Genomic DNA, 18,204 nt, shown 5'->3' on the forward strand with positions numbered 1-18,204 from the left:
AAAATCTTCTTCTTCTCTACTCAACACTCAACACACCATATACAAGATAAGAGTACACACAATATGAAAGGTACTCAACCAAATACATACACGGGTTCTCTATAGTGTGAACCCGACTAAATGAGCTGGCGCTATAACTATGCCAGTCTCTAGAATGGCTGTCACACAGCCTGTCATCCCACTGGCCGCATATCACCCAAGATCTCACCAACCATGCCAGTGGTGTAAGTGCGGGGCCTATCCCCCAGGCGGGTCATCGCCTCACTAGAGCTCGATATCTCAACACTCCCCCTCGAGCTCAAATCCATCTCATGTACACCAAGCGAAGCTCTGAATCTGCGGAGCTTCTCTGTACCCAATGCTTTGGTGAAAATGTCAGCTACCTGATCCTCTGTGCTGACATAAACAAGGTCAAGATCTCCTGCCAAGACCTTCTCTCTGACGAAGTGGTAGTGGACCTCTATGTGCTTCGTACGAGCATGAAAGACTGGGTTCCTGGCCAACTGTATACTACTAATGTTGTCACATAAAATGACAACTTGTCTATCCACTGATAGACCCAAATCTGCAAGTAGCTTTCTCAACCAAGCTACCTCACATGCTGCCATAGCAGCTCCTCTGTACTCGGCCTCCGTACTCGATAGAGCAACCGTAGGCTGCTTCTTGCTGCTCCAAGTCACAGCAGCACTCCCCAAAGAAAACATGAATCCACTGGTAGATCTTCTATCTGAGATACTACCATCCCAATCAGCATCTGTGTACCCAGATCTCTGTCCCAGTCTCATAGAATAGTCCACAATGCAAAGTAGACCTCACATACCTCAGTATGCGCCTCACTGTATCCAAATGCGGTTTCCGTGGAACCTGCATAAACTGACTCACCAACCCAACAGCATAGCTCAAATCTGGTCTGGTGATCGTCATGTAGATCAAGCTTCCTACTATGCTCCTATACATAGTAGGATCCTCCAAGATCTCTCCTGAATCTGCACTCAACTTGCCATTCTGATCCAATGGCACAGAAATAGGCTTACAGCCTGTCATACCATACTTGGACAACATGTCCAAGTACCAAGCCATACTGTCTCTGCAGTAATCCAATACCATGTGGTGACCTAATCACCTCAATGCCCAAGAAATATCTGAGCTCCCCCAGATCCTTCATCTCGAACTTCTGTCTAAGCAAGATCTTTACATCAAAGATCTCTGCATCATGGTCCCCCGTAATGATCAAGTCATCTACATAGATGACAACAAGCACAACTCCTCTATCACCATGTCTCACATACAATGAGAAATCTGCATTGGCTACATGAAAGCCAATAGTGACAAGATATTCAGAAATCTTGTCAGACCATGCTCTTGGTGCTTGCTTTAAGCCATACAAGGCTTTCTTCAACCTGCAAACATGCTCGGGGTGACCCACATCCTCATATCCACGTGGCTGCAACATATACACCTCTTCTTGCAAATCCCCATGCAAGAATGCATTCTTTACATCCATCTGATGTAAAGACCATTGCTTTGACACAGCCACTGCTATCACAACTCTCACCGTTGCCATCTTGGCAACTGGGCTGAAAGTTTCCTCATAATCAATCCCATATGTCTGCGCATATCCTTTGGCTACCAATCTAGCCTTGTACCTGTTTATGCTTCCATCACTGTTATGTTTAACTTTGTACACCCACTTGCATCCAATGGCTTTCTTGCCTTCAGGCAATTGCACTAAATCCCAAGTTTCATTTCCATATAGTGCATCCATCTCCTCATCCATAGCTTTCTCCCAATGCACATTTCCAACAGCCTCATCAATGCATGTGGGCTCAACAACCTGCACAACCTTTGCCATATATGCATAGTGATGTGCCACATAACCATCATATGTAAATCTCTGCACAGGGTTCTTCACTCTCCCTGATCTTAGTAACTTTTCATTCATGGCTTCCATAGCCTTCTTTACACCAAGTGTTCTCATAGCTGGGATCCCAAGCTCCTCATCAAGACTCATATCTGAGCCACTAGACTCTCCATCAACATGAGAATGCCCTGTAGAAATGTCAGGCATACCAAGGGGCTCAACCACTTTCTCTTTTCCTTTACGTGATGTACTAATCACATTTGCAGGGCTGGTATTATGACGCAGCCTGCCACTCCATGGTCTATCAACAGACCCACTAGATGAGGACTCTCCTGGTCCACTCAAAGACTGTGATTGCTGACCAGCATTCTGTGCAACCACACTTCCACTCAAATCAGCCCCAACAGCTTCTTTTTCAGCAGCATACCAGCTGCTCATCTCATCAAAGACAACATCCCTGCTTACCCTCAACTCACGTGTAGCAGGGTTATAACACCTGTATCCCTTTTGCTCAAGGGAATATCCAATAAACACACATTTTTCAGCTTTCGGATCCAGCTTAGTTCTCAGCTCATCTGGCACATGCACATATGCAATGCATCCAAAGACTTTCAGATGAGACAAATCTGGTTTTCTGCCAGTAAACCTCTCCTCTGGAGTTACATCATGTATGGCTGCAGTTGAAGTCCTGTTCATGATGTATACTGCTGTAGAAACAGCCTCAGCCCAATAGCAATGCGGCATATTCTTCTCTTCCATCAATGCTCGTGCAATCTCAGCAATGTGCCTGTTTTTTCGCTCAGCAACTCCATTTTGCTGCGGAGTATATCTGCATGTGAACTGTCTCCGAATACCATTCTTCTTCAAGAATTCAGAGAACTCATTGGAGAAGTACTCTCCCCCTCCATCTGACCTTAGGCACTTTACATATTTCCCTGTTTGCTTTTCAACCAAAACTCTGAAATTCTGAAAGTGAGTGAACACCTCAATCTTCTCCTTCATGAAATATACCCACACTTTCCTTGTGTGGTCATCAATGAAAGTGACCTGCAGCCTCCCATAGACACGGTCTTCGTAGGACCCCATACATCTGAATGCACAACATCTAGTGCATTTCTGCTCACATATCTGTTACGTGGAAACACATGCTTTGTTTGCTTCCCAAATTGGCATGCTTCACATATTTTCTGCATACCTTCCACTTTAAATTTTGGCAGCCCTGTCACAATTCCTTTTGTCTGCATAGACTTCAATCTTTGCACATTTACATGTCCAATTCTTTTATGCCATATGTCTGTGTCTGCAACAACTCCTGAACCATTTGCAAACATCGCAGCACTCATTTCAGGCATGTCTACATCCAACGTAAACATTCTGCCCACTCTGTTGCCTTTTGCAACCAACCTGCACTTGTCTTTAAAGTCTTCGACATAACACCCATCAGGGTTAAACCTAACCTGCAAACCCTGCTCAATCATCTGGCCAACTAAAACCAGATTCTTTGTTATGTTCGGTACATGAAGTACATCTGCAAGGTACTTCACTTTGCCATCCTGCATAGACAATGGCACATCTCCAACGTGGGCAATTGGATGAGTCGTGTCATCCCCTGTTTCCACAAAACCTGGTCTTTCCGGGTTTTTCATCTCCTTGAACCACTCCCCATGACTTGTCATGTGGTTCGAAGCGCCTGAATCCACATACCATACATTATCTTTTTGTGCTGCATCAACATTTTTAGACATGGCATTCACGACATGCTGCATAACAAACAACCTTTCATTATCCTCATTGTTTCTGCTTGAGGATGCATAGTTGTTTTGCTGCACTTTCCCATTTTGCATGTCAGCCTGCTTCTTATAACATTCTGACTGCACATGTCCAGGCTTACCACAATAATAGCATTCACGTGCATCATTATATTGCCTTTGCCAATTTTCACGGCCTCTTTGACTCCCCCTGCCTCTGAATTTTCCTCTTCCACCTGCGTGTTGTTGTTGTTGTTAATTCTGGGACTGTTGTTGTTGCTGCTGCTGCTGCTGGCCATAATTCTGATTACCTGTTCGGCCACCTCCTTGACCGCGTCCACGGCCTCCTCTACCTCGTCCTCTTCCTGAACTCGTGTAGAAGGCCTGTTGCTCTGAACTGTTTTTGCTTTGTGAAGTCTGTTGGTCTTCACCCAAGCTCTTCTCTTCGATAATCAGCATAGACACCAAATCTGTAAAGTTGGGAATGTTTTCCCGAGTCTGAATAGACGTCTTGAACGCCTTGTATTGTGGCCCGAGACCACGTAGACAGACTTCCACCTTGTCATCATCATCTACTGACACACCAATAGATGCAAGGGATTCCACAATACCCTTTATCTTCAACGCATAGTCATTCACAGACATGCTCTTTTTCTCCACAATATGAAGTTCATTCTTCAACTGTATCTTGCGTGCCTTGGTATTTGTTTCATAGAGCTTTACCAAGGTGTCCCACGCCTCCTTGGGGGACTTGGCATCCTGAATATGCCCAATCATGGTGTCCTGTATACTAATGGAGAGCCAATACATGACTTTCCTCGCTCCTTGGTTCCAGTCTTTAAACTCTTTCACATCTGCAGCAGTCGGATTTATATCCGGTATCTCCGGTGCCTCTTCATGCTCACCTTCTATGTAGTCCCAATAGCCTTTTCCCATAAGGAAATTCGTCAACCTGAACCTCCAAGCATGGAAGTTATTCTTATCCAGCTTCTCAGCCACAATCTGAGTTATCCCATCATTTGACATCTTGCCAAACACACAATTTCACCAGAAACTGCACTCTGGTTTTTCCTGCACAAATGCTGTATTTTCTGCACAGCGGTACTGTAGTACTCTCAAATGTCACAACCAGTGACTTCAATGTGCATACATACACCCAATGGCAACTATAGACCTCTTTGCAGCACCCACAGTGTCTGCACAGTCAATCTGTCTTCCTGCAGTTCTTAAAACAGAGTTCTGCAGAGAATCGATGACTTACCCGCAGTGCTCGAAATCGCCTGCTTTCTGAAAAACGGAGGTCCAGACGCGCCCGAAACACGTTTTCGGCCCAAAAATTTCAGTCCGAAGGACTATATAGTTGCCCTATAGCTTCACTCCCGCGAAGAAAGCTCCTCAATTGGAGATCGTTTGCCGGTGCCTCCCGTAGAGCTCCCGACAAGGGTGTAGTCACCAACACAATAGGGAAGAGTAGTTGAAGCTCTTACCCTCGTACCGCTTCCTGTGGTTCTCTTGCTTGCAGCTCAGCCCTTAGCACGAACCAGGCTCTGATACCATGAAAAGATGCAGGGGGGAAGAGAGCTTGAGCTCTTGCAAGCACACACACACACTCACAAACCCTAATAGAGAACACACAAGGTGAGAGGCTGAAAATCTTCTTCTTCTCTACTCAACACTCAACACACCATATACAAGATAAGAGTACACACAATATGAAAGGTACTCAACCAAATACATACACGGGTTCTCTATAGTGTGAACCCGACTAAATGAGCTGGCGCTATAACTATGCCAGTCTCTAGAATGGCTGTCACACAGCCTGTCATCCCACTGGCCGCATATCACCCAAGATCTCACCAACCATGCTAGTGCTGTAAGTGCGGGGCCTATCCCCCAGGCGGGTCATCAGTGTCCACCGCCTCACTAGAGCTCGATATCTCAACATAACTGGAGTTTAGGGTTCTCTTGTTGTTCGCTGCAGAATAGGTCCCAGGCCTAGCAATGAAGAATGGGTAGGTAAGCCGGGCAGATGCAGAGGTTTCAGGGGGCTTTGCAATAGTCAGTCCAAAGGCGTGGCTTAAGTAGTAAGGGTTGCTACCAAACCGACTGCTTGCCCATAAGTTCGAACATGAGGGGTCAAGCGTCGGAGTGGGTCTGGATGTAGCCACCACATTGTCGGTGTGGATGCTAGTGCTTCCATGCATCATGCTTGGTGTCAAGATAGAGTCGGAGGACATTGATGTCCACACAGTCCGTTATCTTGGTGAGTGGCACCTATTGGAGTTGCTGTGACCGAGCAAGATTCATATGGCCTGTTCAAATTTTGTGTGATCCAAGGGATCGCGCTAGTTGAGAAGATTGAGGGGGGGATCCAACTCCTCGTGCTTCTGTAGGGGTTGGGGTGGGATCTCACCCTCCTCCAAGGGGTGGGTGAAGGTAGGTCGATAGGGTAAGGTGGTTGAGGTGGAGAGGTTTTGGAGGAAGAGGAGGCAGTGCTAAGTGAGGCATCAAGGAGAGGTGATGGGCATGCACATGTAGAGGGAATATCTTGTGGGGACATGAAGGCCTAATCCAAGATGGAGGGAGGAAGGGGGTGATAGTGGGTTTGGTGAAGGAGGTGGCGAGGGAACTTGATGAGGGGTTATGGAAGGGGAGGGAAAGAGGGTTAAGGTGGCAAGTGAAGAAGTGGAAGGAGGGAAGCTGGTGCCCGCTAACTATGAGTTTTGTGTGGAGGATGAGGGGATCGAGGTAATGTTGGTGGTGGGCACCAGTGGAAGTTGGATAGGGAGGTGGTTGAGAACTAGGGCCGGGATGGGAGTGGGAGTGGGAGTGTGGGTGAGGGGGGGTGTGGTAGGGGAGACTGGAAAGTGGTGGGATTACATTGGGCAGGGGGATCCTGGCCTTTGTCGCCCGCCATCATCATTGTTATCATCATTGGGGTTGTGGTCCGGGCGTTTACAGAAGAAGAAACCCCTCGCCTCACGGGTTGCTTTGGGGGTGAAGGCGATGTGGGAGTTGTTGAACTGGACAATGCATGTGGCTGCGAATGATCTCCACGTGGCAGTGGTAGAGGACGAAGAGGCCAGAAGCTGAGTAAGGGGGAAAGTTACATCAGGTAGAGGGATTTGTAGGCATAATAAAGGGTGGTCCAGTCGTTGCGTTTGAGGAAGGCAAGGGTGGTGATGGCATTTGAAGAGGGGTACGGGTACGGACAGAGGTCCCCAGGGGATTCATAACCCATATCTTATGGTATCACATGATTGTTAGGGAGGGGTTTTTGGATGGGTGGGGCTTAATCTTATGAGTTAGGGGGTGAGGGGGATTTATGGTGGCAAGGGAGAGGTGGGGGGACAAGGGAGCAGGGGAGAATGAAAGTAGGGGTTTCGTTTCTTCTTGTAGTTTACAATATGTAATCTAGTGGTGTAGTTTGAAAACTTGATTAGTTTACTACTCTTTTAATCTAACCACACATGGAAAAATTTTTAGAGAGTACATGTAGGTCTTTGTGCTTCTAGAACTTACATCCATGCTACTTACATGGGCTACAGCAACTTGTCACATGTATAACATCAATATCTACTATTTGATTTTTAAACCTTAAATATGGGGTACTTGAATTTCATAATTGGGACTCATATGCTTAGAAAGGGGTATAGTTTATTTTTTAGAGAAACTTAAATAAGGAATTTTTATGAGTTTCATGCATGTAGGTGACATCCCTTTCTATGAAAAGTGAATTCCCTGGGTTGAGACCATGGGGGATGGAAAGCTCGATGGTGGCATCGGCATCGGTGGCTTGTCCGTACTCTAAGAACATGGCCCAGTTTGATAAGGTTGGCGGCAAGAGGGTTATTGGGAAGGTTGAAGAGGATGGTGGAGTTGGTAAAGGAAATTTGATTCTAAAAGAAGAGGGTGATGAGGAAGTTAATGGAGGGGAGAGGGAGTTTGGTGATGAGGAAGGAGAGGGTGGAGGCGGTGAGGGGGTCATTGAGGAAGAGGTTGTGTTGGAGAAGGCTGAGTTGGGGAGGGCATGGTAATGGATTTCAAGAAGTTGGGCTGGGTTTTGGGGTGGGGTGGAGAGGGTGGGCAACTCAACGGCAACGTCCATTAAGGCATCAACTTTGCGCTCCATGGTTGTGGACATCTACCCCATAGGTGTTGGCTAGGATTGGAGGGAACGCTCCTACTGGTGGGCATCTTTTTGGTGCAATGTTTGCTTAGCCACTTGCTTTGAGGAATTGGAGGAGAGGCGCGGATCCTATTGCAACCATCCTTAGTAGTCTGGGCTCAGCGGCACCACAGGTCCAGAGCTTCCTATTAGGTGAGGGAGCATGCGTGGTGGGTGGATTAGGCATCCTAATGGGCTGCATGGAGCTGTTGCTGGAGTTGGGTGATGGTGGCCAGGGCAACAGCGAGGGTATGCTCACGATCTTCCGGGGACATTTGTAAACTGGTTGTTGGGGCAAGAAGGGCTGCTTCTTGGAGGTCTTGCAGCAGCCCAAGTGAGAAGCATGGCCTATTGGGTTTCTATGTTAATCATAGAAGAGAAGTCTTTGGGTGATGACTTTTCCTTCCAAAGTAAGAACACTTCAGAACAGACCTTCTACTCAAATTCACATAGAGATAGAGGTAGAGATCACAATCAAGTCCAAGGTGGCCATTTTAGAAATTAGAATTATGGATAGCAGAATCCAATAGTTTGCAGTAACAAACACACACAAGTGGAAAAGGCTAGCAGGGGGAGCTAAAGAGGCTGAAGAAATTGGCAAAGACAATAATTGGGATCAGGTTCAAAGGATTTCTTTTATTGTGCCAAACCGTCACTTTGCAATAGCATAATATCGCAAAGTAGAGTGATATAAGAAGATTCAGGTTACATGTTACAACCCTATTACATGTGAGATGAGGGTGAGCAAGGATGTTGTCTTTGAGGAGATGAGCAGTTGGTATGCTGCTGTGTAAAAGACTTAATCGAAACGAATGCACAGGAGCAGGTGCTTGCACAAAGTACATGTCAGCATCATAGTCATTGAGTGGACCGAGAGAGTCCTCTAGCAATGGGTTTGTTGATAGACCATGGAGTGGTAGGTTGCTTCATCAGACCTGCAGGTTTAGCAAGTGCATCACATAAATGTAAAGAGAAGATTGATGAATCTCTTGGTATGGCTAACATTTTAACACGGCATTCATGGAGAGTCTAGTGGCTCAGAACAGAGCCTTGCTGAGGAGTTTAGGATTCGAGCATCAGGACACCTGATGCAAGAAAGGTTAAAGCAACCGTAAGGACACCAAGAATAGATCTAAGAGCTCGTAGGTTGGTAGGTAGGGTCATAACCCCTGTTTAGAGATTGATGTATGATGGTTATCTAGCTATATACATAGAAAAGGTTTTGCAAAGATTGAACCTTTGCTATATACATAGCAAAGGTTTTGCAAAGATTAAACCCACATGTTTTGAGGATGTTATTGGGCATGTACATTGGGAGAAAGCCATGAATGAAGAAATGGTTGCATTGGATGTAAATAAGACATGGAAATTGGCATCTTTACCTAAGGGTAAAAAGGCTATTAGATATAAGTGGGTCTACAAAGTGAAGCCTAACTCAAATGGAAGCATTAGCAGGTACAAGGCGAGATTGGTTGCCAAAGGTTATGCTCAGACCTACCGCATTGATTATGAAGAGACATTCAATCCTGTTGCCAAGATGGCAACCATGTGAGAGCTGTTATTACAATGGCTACATCAAAAGGTTGGGTTTTATAGAGTCACCCATTTTATGTGTGTAGGTTATGTAAAGCCTTGTATGGCTTGAAGTAAGCACCGAGAGCATAGCATGGTAAGATTGCACATCTCATCATTGGCTTTCATATATGGCAGATGCTGATCATTCACTCTATGTACGAAAGAGAGACAAGGGAATTGTGATCATCATCACCATTTATGTGGATGACTTGATTGTTGGGGGTGATAATGAAGAGGAAGTTGAGAATGTAAAGGGTCTCCTCAAGAAAAAGTTTGAAATAAAGGATTTGGGTGAGCTGAGATACTTTCTTGGCATTGAGGTCATCAAGACGCATGAGGGCATATGGCTATCACACAGAGACATTCTACATTGGACATGCTGCCTAAATATGGTATGGTTGGCATCAGAATGGCAAGTTGAGTGCAAGTGAGATTTTACAGAATGCCACTCACTATGTACAGGAAGATAGTGGGCAACTTCATGTACATGACGATCATGACCAGACATGAGCTACGCAGTTGAGTTGGAGAGCCGGTTTATGTAGGTTCCTCGAAAGCCACAGTTGGATACTATGAGGTGCACACTACGCTATGTGAGATTTATAGTAGATTATGGCCTCTTCTATGAGGCTGGTATACAATTGCCGGTGTATGGATACACTGATACAAATTGGACCAGTAGCATCTTGGATAAAAGATCTACTAGCAGTTTTATGTTTTCCTTTGGGAGCAGTGCTATCACATGGAGCAGCAAGAAGCATCGATGTTGAGTACAGGGGTGCTATGATGGTAGCATGTGAGATAGCTTAGTTACATAAGTTACTGGATACATGTGGACAGGCAGATTTTCATCTATTTATGACAACCTTAGTAGCATCATACAGTTGGCCAAGAACCCAGTGTTTCATGCATGGACCTAACACATAGGGATCCATTATCACTTCATCAGAGAGAAGGTCTTAGCAAGAGATGTTGATCTCATGTACGTCAACACAGAGGAGCATGTAGCTAACATTTTCACCAAAGCCTTAGGAGAAAAGAAGCTTCGCAGATTTCGCACTATGCTTGGAATCTTGGAGATGGGGTTAAGCTTGAGGAGCATCATTAAGATGTCAAGCTCAACGAGCTGACACTCATGATATGCATGGGTGACATTCCACCTTTATACCACTAGCGCGTTTGGTAGCTCTGACACGACGGATCTTCACAAGTGATTCTACAGCTAGACTACACCTACCTAGTCCACCAACCGAGTTATGGCAACCGAGTTATGGTATACTTATCTTGCCAGCTCATCTACTCAGCATGTTCACATTATGGGTCGCTTGTACATAGTACTCTAGTACTATGTTGGTTTTCAGTTATCTTTTGTAGAGTTCTTTTGAGAGCAACAAGAAGAGAAAATTTCAACCTTCCATCTTGGTGTGTATTTTATCCATTGTTATGTGAGTGTGTATGCACTTGCAACAAAAGCTCAAGCTCTATCTCCTCCCCCAATCTTTTCAAGAGAGGTATCCTCTACATTACATATATAGTAGCTTGAGAGTCTTATTGGCATATGATAAAAAGTGATGTAGCTAGGTTTGTTGTCGAGTGCATGGCTTGTTCAAGAACTATCATGACAAGACTTAAGGCCTCTTGATGCCATTCCTAATGAGCCATGGGCAATGGATATCCGTAGACTTCATTATTAGCTCTCTTATTACTGCAAGTCATAATGACATGATTTGGGCTATAGTGGACAACTTTAGTAAACAAACCTATTTTATTCTATTATGTAAAAAAAACATTGATATCTCAGCAAGCCGCACACTTGTTTATGAAGCAAATCTTTGTGTAGCATAGCTTACCCGAGATCATTGTGTCTTATCATAATTCCAAGTTTTACAGTTATTTTTCGAATACATGTACTCTTTGAGAACTTAGGCACTAAGTTGGATATCACGATTGCATTTCATCTAGAGTCTAATAGACAAACGAAAGTTACAAATAGTACAATTTTGAACTTACTTAGACTTTGGGACGAATACATTCACCTTCTTCATCCAAAGTATAATAGACGAACGAAAGTTACAAATAGTATGATTCTAGGCTTACTTAAAGCCTATCTTTGATCCTAACCTAGAATTTGGAACAAATACATTCACCTTCTTCAATACACCTTATTTAACTACTCCATTGGCACCAAGGTTCTATGGAGGTCACCAAAAAGATGAATACCCTTGCATATCAATTAGATTTGCCATCACACATGGACATTCACAATTCTTTCCACATTAGTTTGGTCAGACCACTTCCTTCATATCCTACTTATGATGAAGAGCCTAGCGTTTTAAGCATTTCCAACACCAGGTGTAGCACTTAGACTAGGCTTAGCAGCAGACATGGCACCATCACTTGACATTGGCGCATGCTGAGCATCCATATGGATGAACTTCCTGCCCCTATGAGTGTTACCGAGAACTAGGCTGTGAATTCTTTTGATGAGTCCGCAACATTGTGTCGCAGGACGGTACTACACAACCACCCATAAGAATGTGATGAGAACCACATCACAGTGACTCGCCCCACTTCGTCACAGGATGGTACACAACCCCATCTTGTGGCCTGTGGAGACTATCTGAGTCATACAGACCTGATGATGGTACAATTTCGTCCTGCTCTTGAACCGATTCTCAGATTCGCACTGAGGTGGAAGTTCCCGCTTTCCATGCACAAACTGGATAAAAGATGCAGAAACCAACCTCCCCATCATGTGGAGTTTACAAGAGACCTGCCCCTTGGAGGATCTACAGATCAAGCCGTTTGCAACTTGCCCTGAAAGGTGATGAGTACCATCCCCCATGTACAAGATAAATAATCCCGGGCCCTTCCGTGTTTGAGATGGAACCCACCTCAGCTCTGCCCATATGGAGATCACTTAGTATTCACACAAACCTAAGTATTATTTATTTAATATCACTCTTATCATATAATAACCACACTGTGATGCTTTATCGTAGTAAGTATCAAGGGATATGTTCGAGTCTAACATGTGATTTATCATTCCTCGTGACCCTTGAAAGTGGTAGAAATCTGGGATCCTGGAGTATTCTGACATTGGATGAGTTGAAACCACTTGCCACTTGTCAGAACTCGGCAGCCGTCAGCCTTTTTCCAGAAGCAAGGCAAACACCTGCACTTGCTGACAACCTTGCTGAGAAACTGAGGGCATCTTGCAAGGATGGACAGTTGCAAGAGGCACTGCATCTTATCACTTGGATGTATGGACAAGGCGTTATGGCATCCCATGAGACCTTTGTTAGTCTTTTGCAGGGGTGCGGCAACTTGAAAGCTTTACCGGAGGGCAAGCAGGTGCATGTCCACATGGTTAACCATGGCATTGAATCAGATGTTTTGCTGGGAAATTTGCTTGTCAGCATGTACATCAAGTGTGGAAGCTTGGTGGATGCAATCCGATGGTTTGACAAAATGCTTGCCAGGGACGTGTTCACTTGGACATTGCTCATCGCAGCATATACTAAATTTGGCAACAATGAGCAAGCTTTGAAGCTGTTTTGGAGAATGGAGAATGAAGATGTCAAACCAAACAAGGTGACCTTTCTGAGCGTTATTAAGGCATGCACCAGTTTAATACATGTGAAGGTAATCCATACTTGCACTGTACAAGGTGGATTTGGTTGTGATGATTTTGTGATGAGCACTTTTCTTGATATGTATGCCAAGTGTGGGAGCATAGATGATGCCCATGCTTTGTTCAAGAAACTTCCAAAACATAGTGTAGTGCCATGGAACACGATGATTGCTGGCTACGCCCAGCACGAGCTTCATGTTCAGGCCTTTGCACTATTTTGGCAAATGCAAAACGAAGGGGTTGAACCAGACGAGGTCACATATTTGAATGTTCTCAAGGCATGTACCAGTCAAGGCTGCCTAGAAGAAGGGCGGCAGGTCCATGCGTCCATCATTGAGCATGAAATGGAGCTAAACACTTTTGTTGCTAATACGCTTGTTGATATGTATGCCAAGGACATGAGCATTGCGGACGCACTGCATGTTTTTAGCAATTTGTCAAAACGAGATGTAATTTCATGGTCAGTGATGATTGCTGGGCATGTCCAACACGGGCATGCAAACGAGGCCTTATATCTCTTTGAACAGATGCAATTAAGCGGCATAAAGCCTAACAAGGTCACTTACATGAGTGTTCTCAAGGCTTGTGCTAGCGTAGCATCCTTGAAAAAGGGCCAGCAGATTCACATGGACATTGTCCTGAACCATTATGATCCTGATACTTTTTTAGGGAGTTCACTAATAGATATGTATTCCAAGTCTGGTAGCATTGAAGATGCCCACCTTGTTTTCACGAGTATGTCTCAAAAGGATGTTGTTGCGTGGAACTCTATAATCGATGGGTACACTGAAACAGGACAGAGCCAGGAAGCTTTAAAATTATTTTGCCACATGCAACATGATCACGTTACACCCGATGGAGCCACTTTCGTGAGCACTCTCAAGGCTTGTGCAAATCTGGTTGATGTGGAGCAAGGAAGGCGGGTCCATAGTCATGCTATTGAAACTAGCATGCACTCACATGCCCAAGTTGGAAACACTCTTGTTGAGATGTATGCAAAATGTGGCTGCATGATGGATGCACGTCAGGTGTTTGATAAAATGCTTGAACGACCCATGTTTATATGGACTGTGGCTATAGCAGGATACATACAGAATGATCTTGATAAGGAGGGTCTGCAACTGTTTGACCAAATGAAACAGGAAGGAGTGACACCAAGCGAGGTTACTTTCTCAACCATTTCCAAAGCATGTGCAAGCCCCTTAGGTTTGGAAGAGGGCAAGCAGATTCATGTACCCATTATACAACTCAATCTCGACTCGGACACACATGTTGGGAACAGTCTTGTTGACATGTATGCTAAATGTGGAAGCATAACTCATGCTCGCAAAGTTTTTGATAGAATGCCTCAAAGGGATGCGGTTTCGTTCAATGCAATTATATCTGGTTATGTCCATAATGGGCTTTGTGAGGAGGCTGTAAACGTTTTTTGGCAAATGCAGGGTGAGGATGTGAAAGCAGATATGATTACTTTCGTTTGTGTGTTCAAGGCATGTGCTAGCCTAGCAGGCTTGGAACAGGGAATGCAACTTCATGTTTTGGCAATAGAAGCGGGACATGACACTGATGATGTCTTAAGAGGGGTCCTTGTTGACATGTATGCCAAATGTGGAAGCATAGAACATGCAGAAAGATTATTTAATGGCATTTTGGAACAAGATGCAGTCTGTTGGACAGCAATGGTGTCGGGGTATGCTCAACATGGGTGCGGTAAGGAGGCCCTTCAACTCCTGGAGCAAATGCAAAGGCGTAGTGTGGAGCTAGACGATGTTACCTTTATTGGTGTCTTGTCTGCTTGCAGCTATGCAGGGTTAGTAGATGAAGGCCTTTGTTGCTTTTATCTCATGAATCAAGTTTATGGCATCACACCAAGCTCTCAGCATTATGCTTGTGTAGTTGATCTTCTTGGGCGTGCAGGGAGTCTAGATTATGCAGTGGACTTGGTAAAAGAGATACCATTTCAACCTGCTGCTGTTGTGTGGACAGCTTTGCTTGGTGCCTGTAAGCTTCATGGCGATGTAGAGCTGGCAAACTATTCAGTTCAGCGCATTTTTGGGCTGGAACCAGGAAATTCTGCAGCCTCTGTGCTGCTGTCAAATACAAAGGCTGCATTTGACACTCAAGAGAGAACAATAGATTGAAAGAGGACAGGTATTTTGGAATATTTTCAGAAGCATGCATGAGGCAACCAAATGGGCAAGTCATGTTGTTTGACTGTGAATTGGTTGCAGAAACAAAGGGTAAAAACGTAGGCCATGTGCACAGGCGGAGTGGCTGGGCACGTGTTGGGGGTTTGGCACATGTGGTCCAACGGTTTTGAAACAGTTGCATGATGGTCACCAGGCACTCAGCACAGCACAGAACAGTGATGGCAACACACAGGTGGCCATGGATGGGTTGGGAGATGGGACAGTCGACATGATGTATCATGTACCAGGATGCCTAGGACCAGGGTTTTGTGTATTTTGTGCAACTTGGCCAAGGTATCAAATTTTGCCAGCCTGGCTAAGTAAGGTATGCCAGTGAGTGCTGCATAGAAGATGATCAAGCTGTCACCAAACATAGCTCTGGTCCTGACATTTATGCTCCCTATGGAGATGTTGAACCAAGTCACGTTAACTCAAAGCAAGGACATTGAAGCACAAGGGTTGAAAAAGAAAGGTTTTCACAAAAGCACCAAACATAGCTCTGGTCCTGACATTTATGCTTCCTATGGAGATGTTGAACCAAGTCACGCTAACTCAAAGCAAAGACATTGAAGCACGAGGGTTGAAAAAGAAAGGTTTTCACAAAAGCACACATTGGTTGATTGTGAGCCCAAAAAGCACTCAGTATGGGAACTATCATGACCATATGTTAAAGCATGTCCCCTTAGTAAGGCCTTACTCTGCTGATGAGCTCTTGTTAACTTGTAGGTTGATACACAGCAGCATGGTGATGGTGCTTTTGTTGGAAATCAATGCTCCAACCTTGTCATTGTCACTGTGTGGGTGATGGGCTGCTCTATTTTGTAAGGCTGTCCGCATAGTCATTCAGGTTGCTGCCGAGAATGCGGGAATCCTTGGAAGAGCTTGTGGAACATTCTGGAACGTGAAGCCCCAACTCCGTCCCGGAATCCCAAAAATCTTACCGAACCGGATTCCAGAGCTATGCTTGCCGAACCTTCTGTGCCCATATGAGGAGTAGCCGTTGTGTTGACCACCCAGGCGCCTGCCAGTCCTGAGTTTAGACACTGGATGTTAGCCATGTGTGGCCGGATGGTCAAGAGACAGCTGTGCTCGTATGAGGAGTAGCCGTTGTGCTGAGCACCCAGGCACCTGCCTGTCCCGAGTTTAGACACTGGATGTTAGCCATGTGTGGCCGGATGGTCAAGAGACAACTTATGTAGACTTGGCACTGTGCCAAGTAGGATGCAATAAGTGCGGGCCAATTGGTCCACCCACATCTTCCTCTTGGTGGGAATACAAGTTGTTCCTTGGAATGAGGTTTTACCCTTCCCATGAAAAAGGCCCTTAGAAAAGTCTTCGATTATTGCAAAGCTTTTACTACTACCTTTAATTACAAGGATTATAGTATATTTGAGATATGGGATAAACTTTTAAACCTTGAAGAGTCTTGCTAAGATTAGAGCAAGTTTGCATTGCTTGGTTAAGGATGTTTAGTTTGAAGTTTCCTTTTTTATACAAGGTGCTCCGATTTGGAGAAATCTGAAATCATGGCTACCCTAGGAGAGAGCAAAGAAACACCTTGGTCATGCCTTGGAAGCTGGTGCTCGATTGAACATTGGTTTTCTTCAGTGCAAGCTGCTATGACATTGTGACCTCCTTAGAAAGAGCCACTATGGCTTCTTTACGGATCCCATTGGCAGTAGGTGTGATATCATGGACCTTGATAGATGGAGGTTGCAATGCAATGCACCTAAGTAGGCTTTCAATATGGTTTCATAGCTATTGTATGCATGGGAATGAGGTATACTAGTATTACTATGTAAAGGCATAGAGGCACCTATTGTGATATCAATGGGAGTGCCATGTTGAAGAGGTTAAATACACCTCCTAGAAGGTGGTGGTGATATTGTGGTCTTTGTACATGGCATTTCTGTAAAACAAAAACATGAGGCTACCTCAATCATGCCTTGACTTTGGGCAGGGCTTTGGGCAGGGCTTTGGGCAGGCTTGGGGATGGGTTGTGTTATCATGGACTCCTATGGAGGTCTTCTAAGAGTTTTCAAAGAAGTTAATAAATAATTACACAAGTCATGCTATCTGGTGAAGGTTGCAGTTATGACTATTGAGAATTCAAATTAACCCCTTCAAAGTAGTTGGTCAGTATGTTTGGCATAGGGAATGGATGCTGACCGGTGGAGGGTCGTACTCCTTGATGGTAAATTTTCCCTTTCCTTACCACTACCTTGAATGAGAAGCAAGATCCACCTAGAATGGGCATGATTTGTTAATCAAAATAAAAGAGCTTGATAATCCATATAACAGAAAATAAAATTGGCAATCAGCCAATCGACAAAATGTCTCTATCGCATGTACTATTGCTAAATCTCTCTAAACTTTCATCTTGTATTAGGCCCGTTACACATACCCCACCGCCCATGTATGGGCGGGGGAGATTGCCTACCCATGAATTCTGGGCGGTGGATACCCCCACCACATCAGCATGGGCAGGCAGGGGTATGGCAATGTGTAATGGGCCTTAATTAGTTGCTGTGATAGGAAATTAAGCCTTACAAAACCATCTCACAATTTACAAATGTATAAAAATTGAAACCTTTGGACTAAAGTTTATAAAGAGCAATCTATAACCTATATTTGCTTTATATTATCTTGAAACTTGTAAATTCATGGATACAAAGCTTCCTAAAGAAGCAGCAAACAAGAGTGCAAGCCAGTAAGCGTAACTCCAACATTGGGCAAAACAAACTTTGTACATCTAGGCCAACATAAACATACAACAACAATGAATAAGGTTAAAAGAAAGCCTCATCATTTAGCTTTCTACGTGGAGACATAGGTGTGATGTCATCCCCTTGGAAAGAATGCAGGGGACAGAGTGAGCTTGAGCTCCTTGCAAGCAAATTCTTCACACATATGCACACAAGAGTAGACAAGCACACAAGAGATAGAGATGGATGGCTGAATTTTCTTCTTCCTTTACTACTAAACATACAAGGTACATAAAGATAAGAGTACACATCCTTTACTACTAA

At 44.6% G+C, this 18,204-nt stretch overlaps 1 protein-coding gene across 1 annotated transcript; it reads left to right on the forward strand.

Moving 5' to 3' along the window:
- The first annotated feature begins 11,707 nt into the window (after nucleotides 1–11,707).
- On the forward strand, nucleotides 11,708–16,509 carry LOC147640630 (pentatricopeptide repeat-containing protein At5g39350-like). Its single transcript, XM_086813716.1, has one exon. It carries the CDS (start codon nucleotides 12,236–12,238, stop codon nucleotides 15,125–15,127), a length of 2,892 nt encoding a protein of 963 aa, XP_086669842.1. The 5' UTR covers nucleotides 11,708–12,235; the 3' UTR covers nucleotides 15,128–16,509.
- Nucleotides 16,510–18,204: the final 1,695 nt, after the last annotated feature.

Source organism: Cibotium barometz, chromosome 2, assembly GCF_041138505.1.
Source record: "Cibotium barometz isolate CiBa-2024 chromosome 2, ASM4113850v1, whole genome shotgun sequence".
Classification (NCBI taxonomy): domain Eukaryota; kingdom Viridiplantae; phylum Streptophyta; class Polypodiopsida; order Cyatheales; family Cibotiaceae; genus Cibotium; species Cibotium barometz.

Coding starts and splice junctions, on each gene's coding strand:
- LOC147640630 (XM_086813716.1), top strand. CDS start 12,236: ATGGAACCCACCTCAGCTCTGCCCATATGGAGATCACTTAGTATTCAC.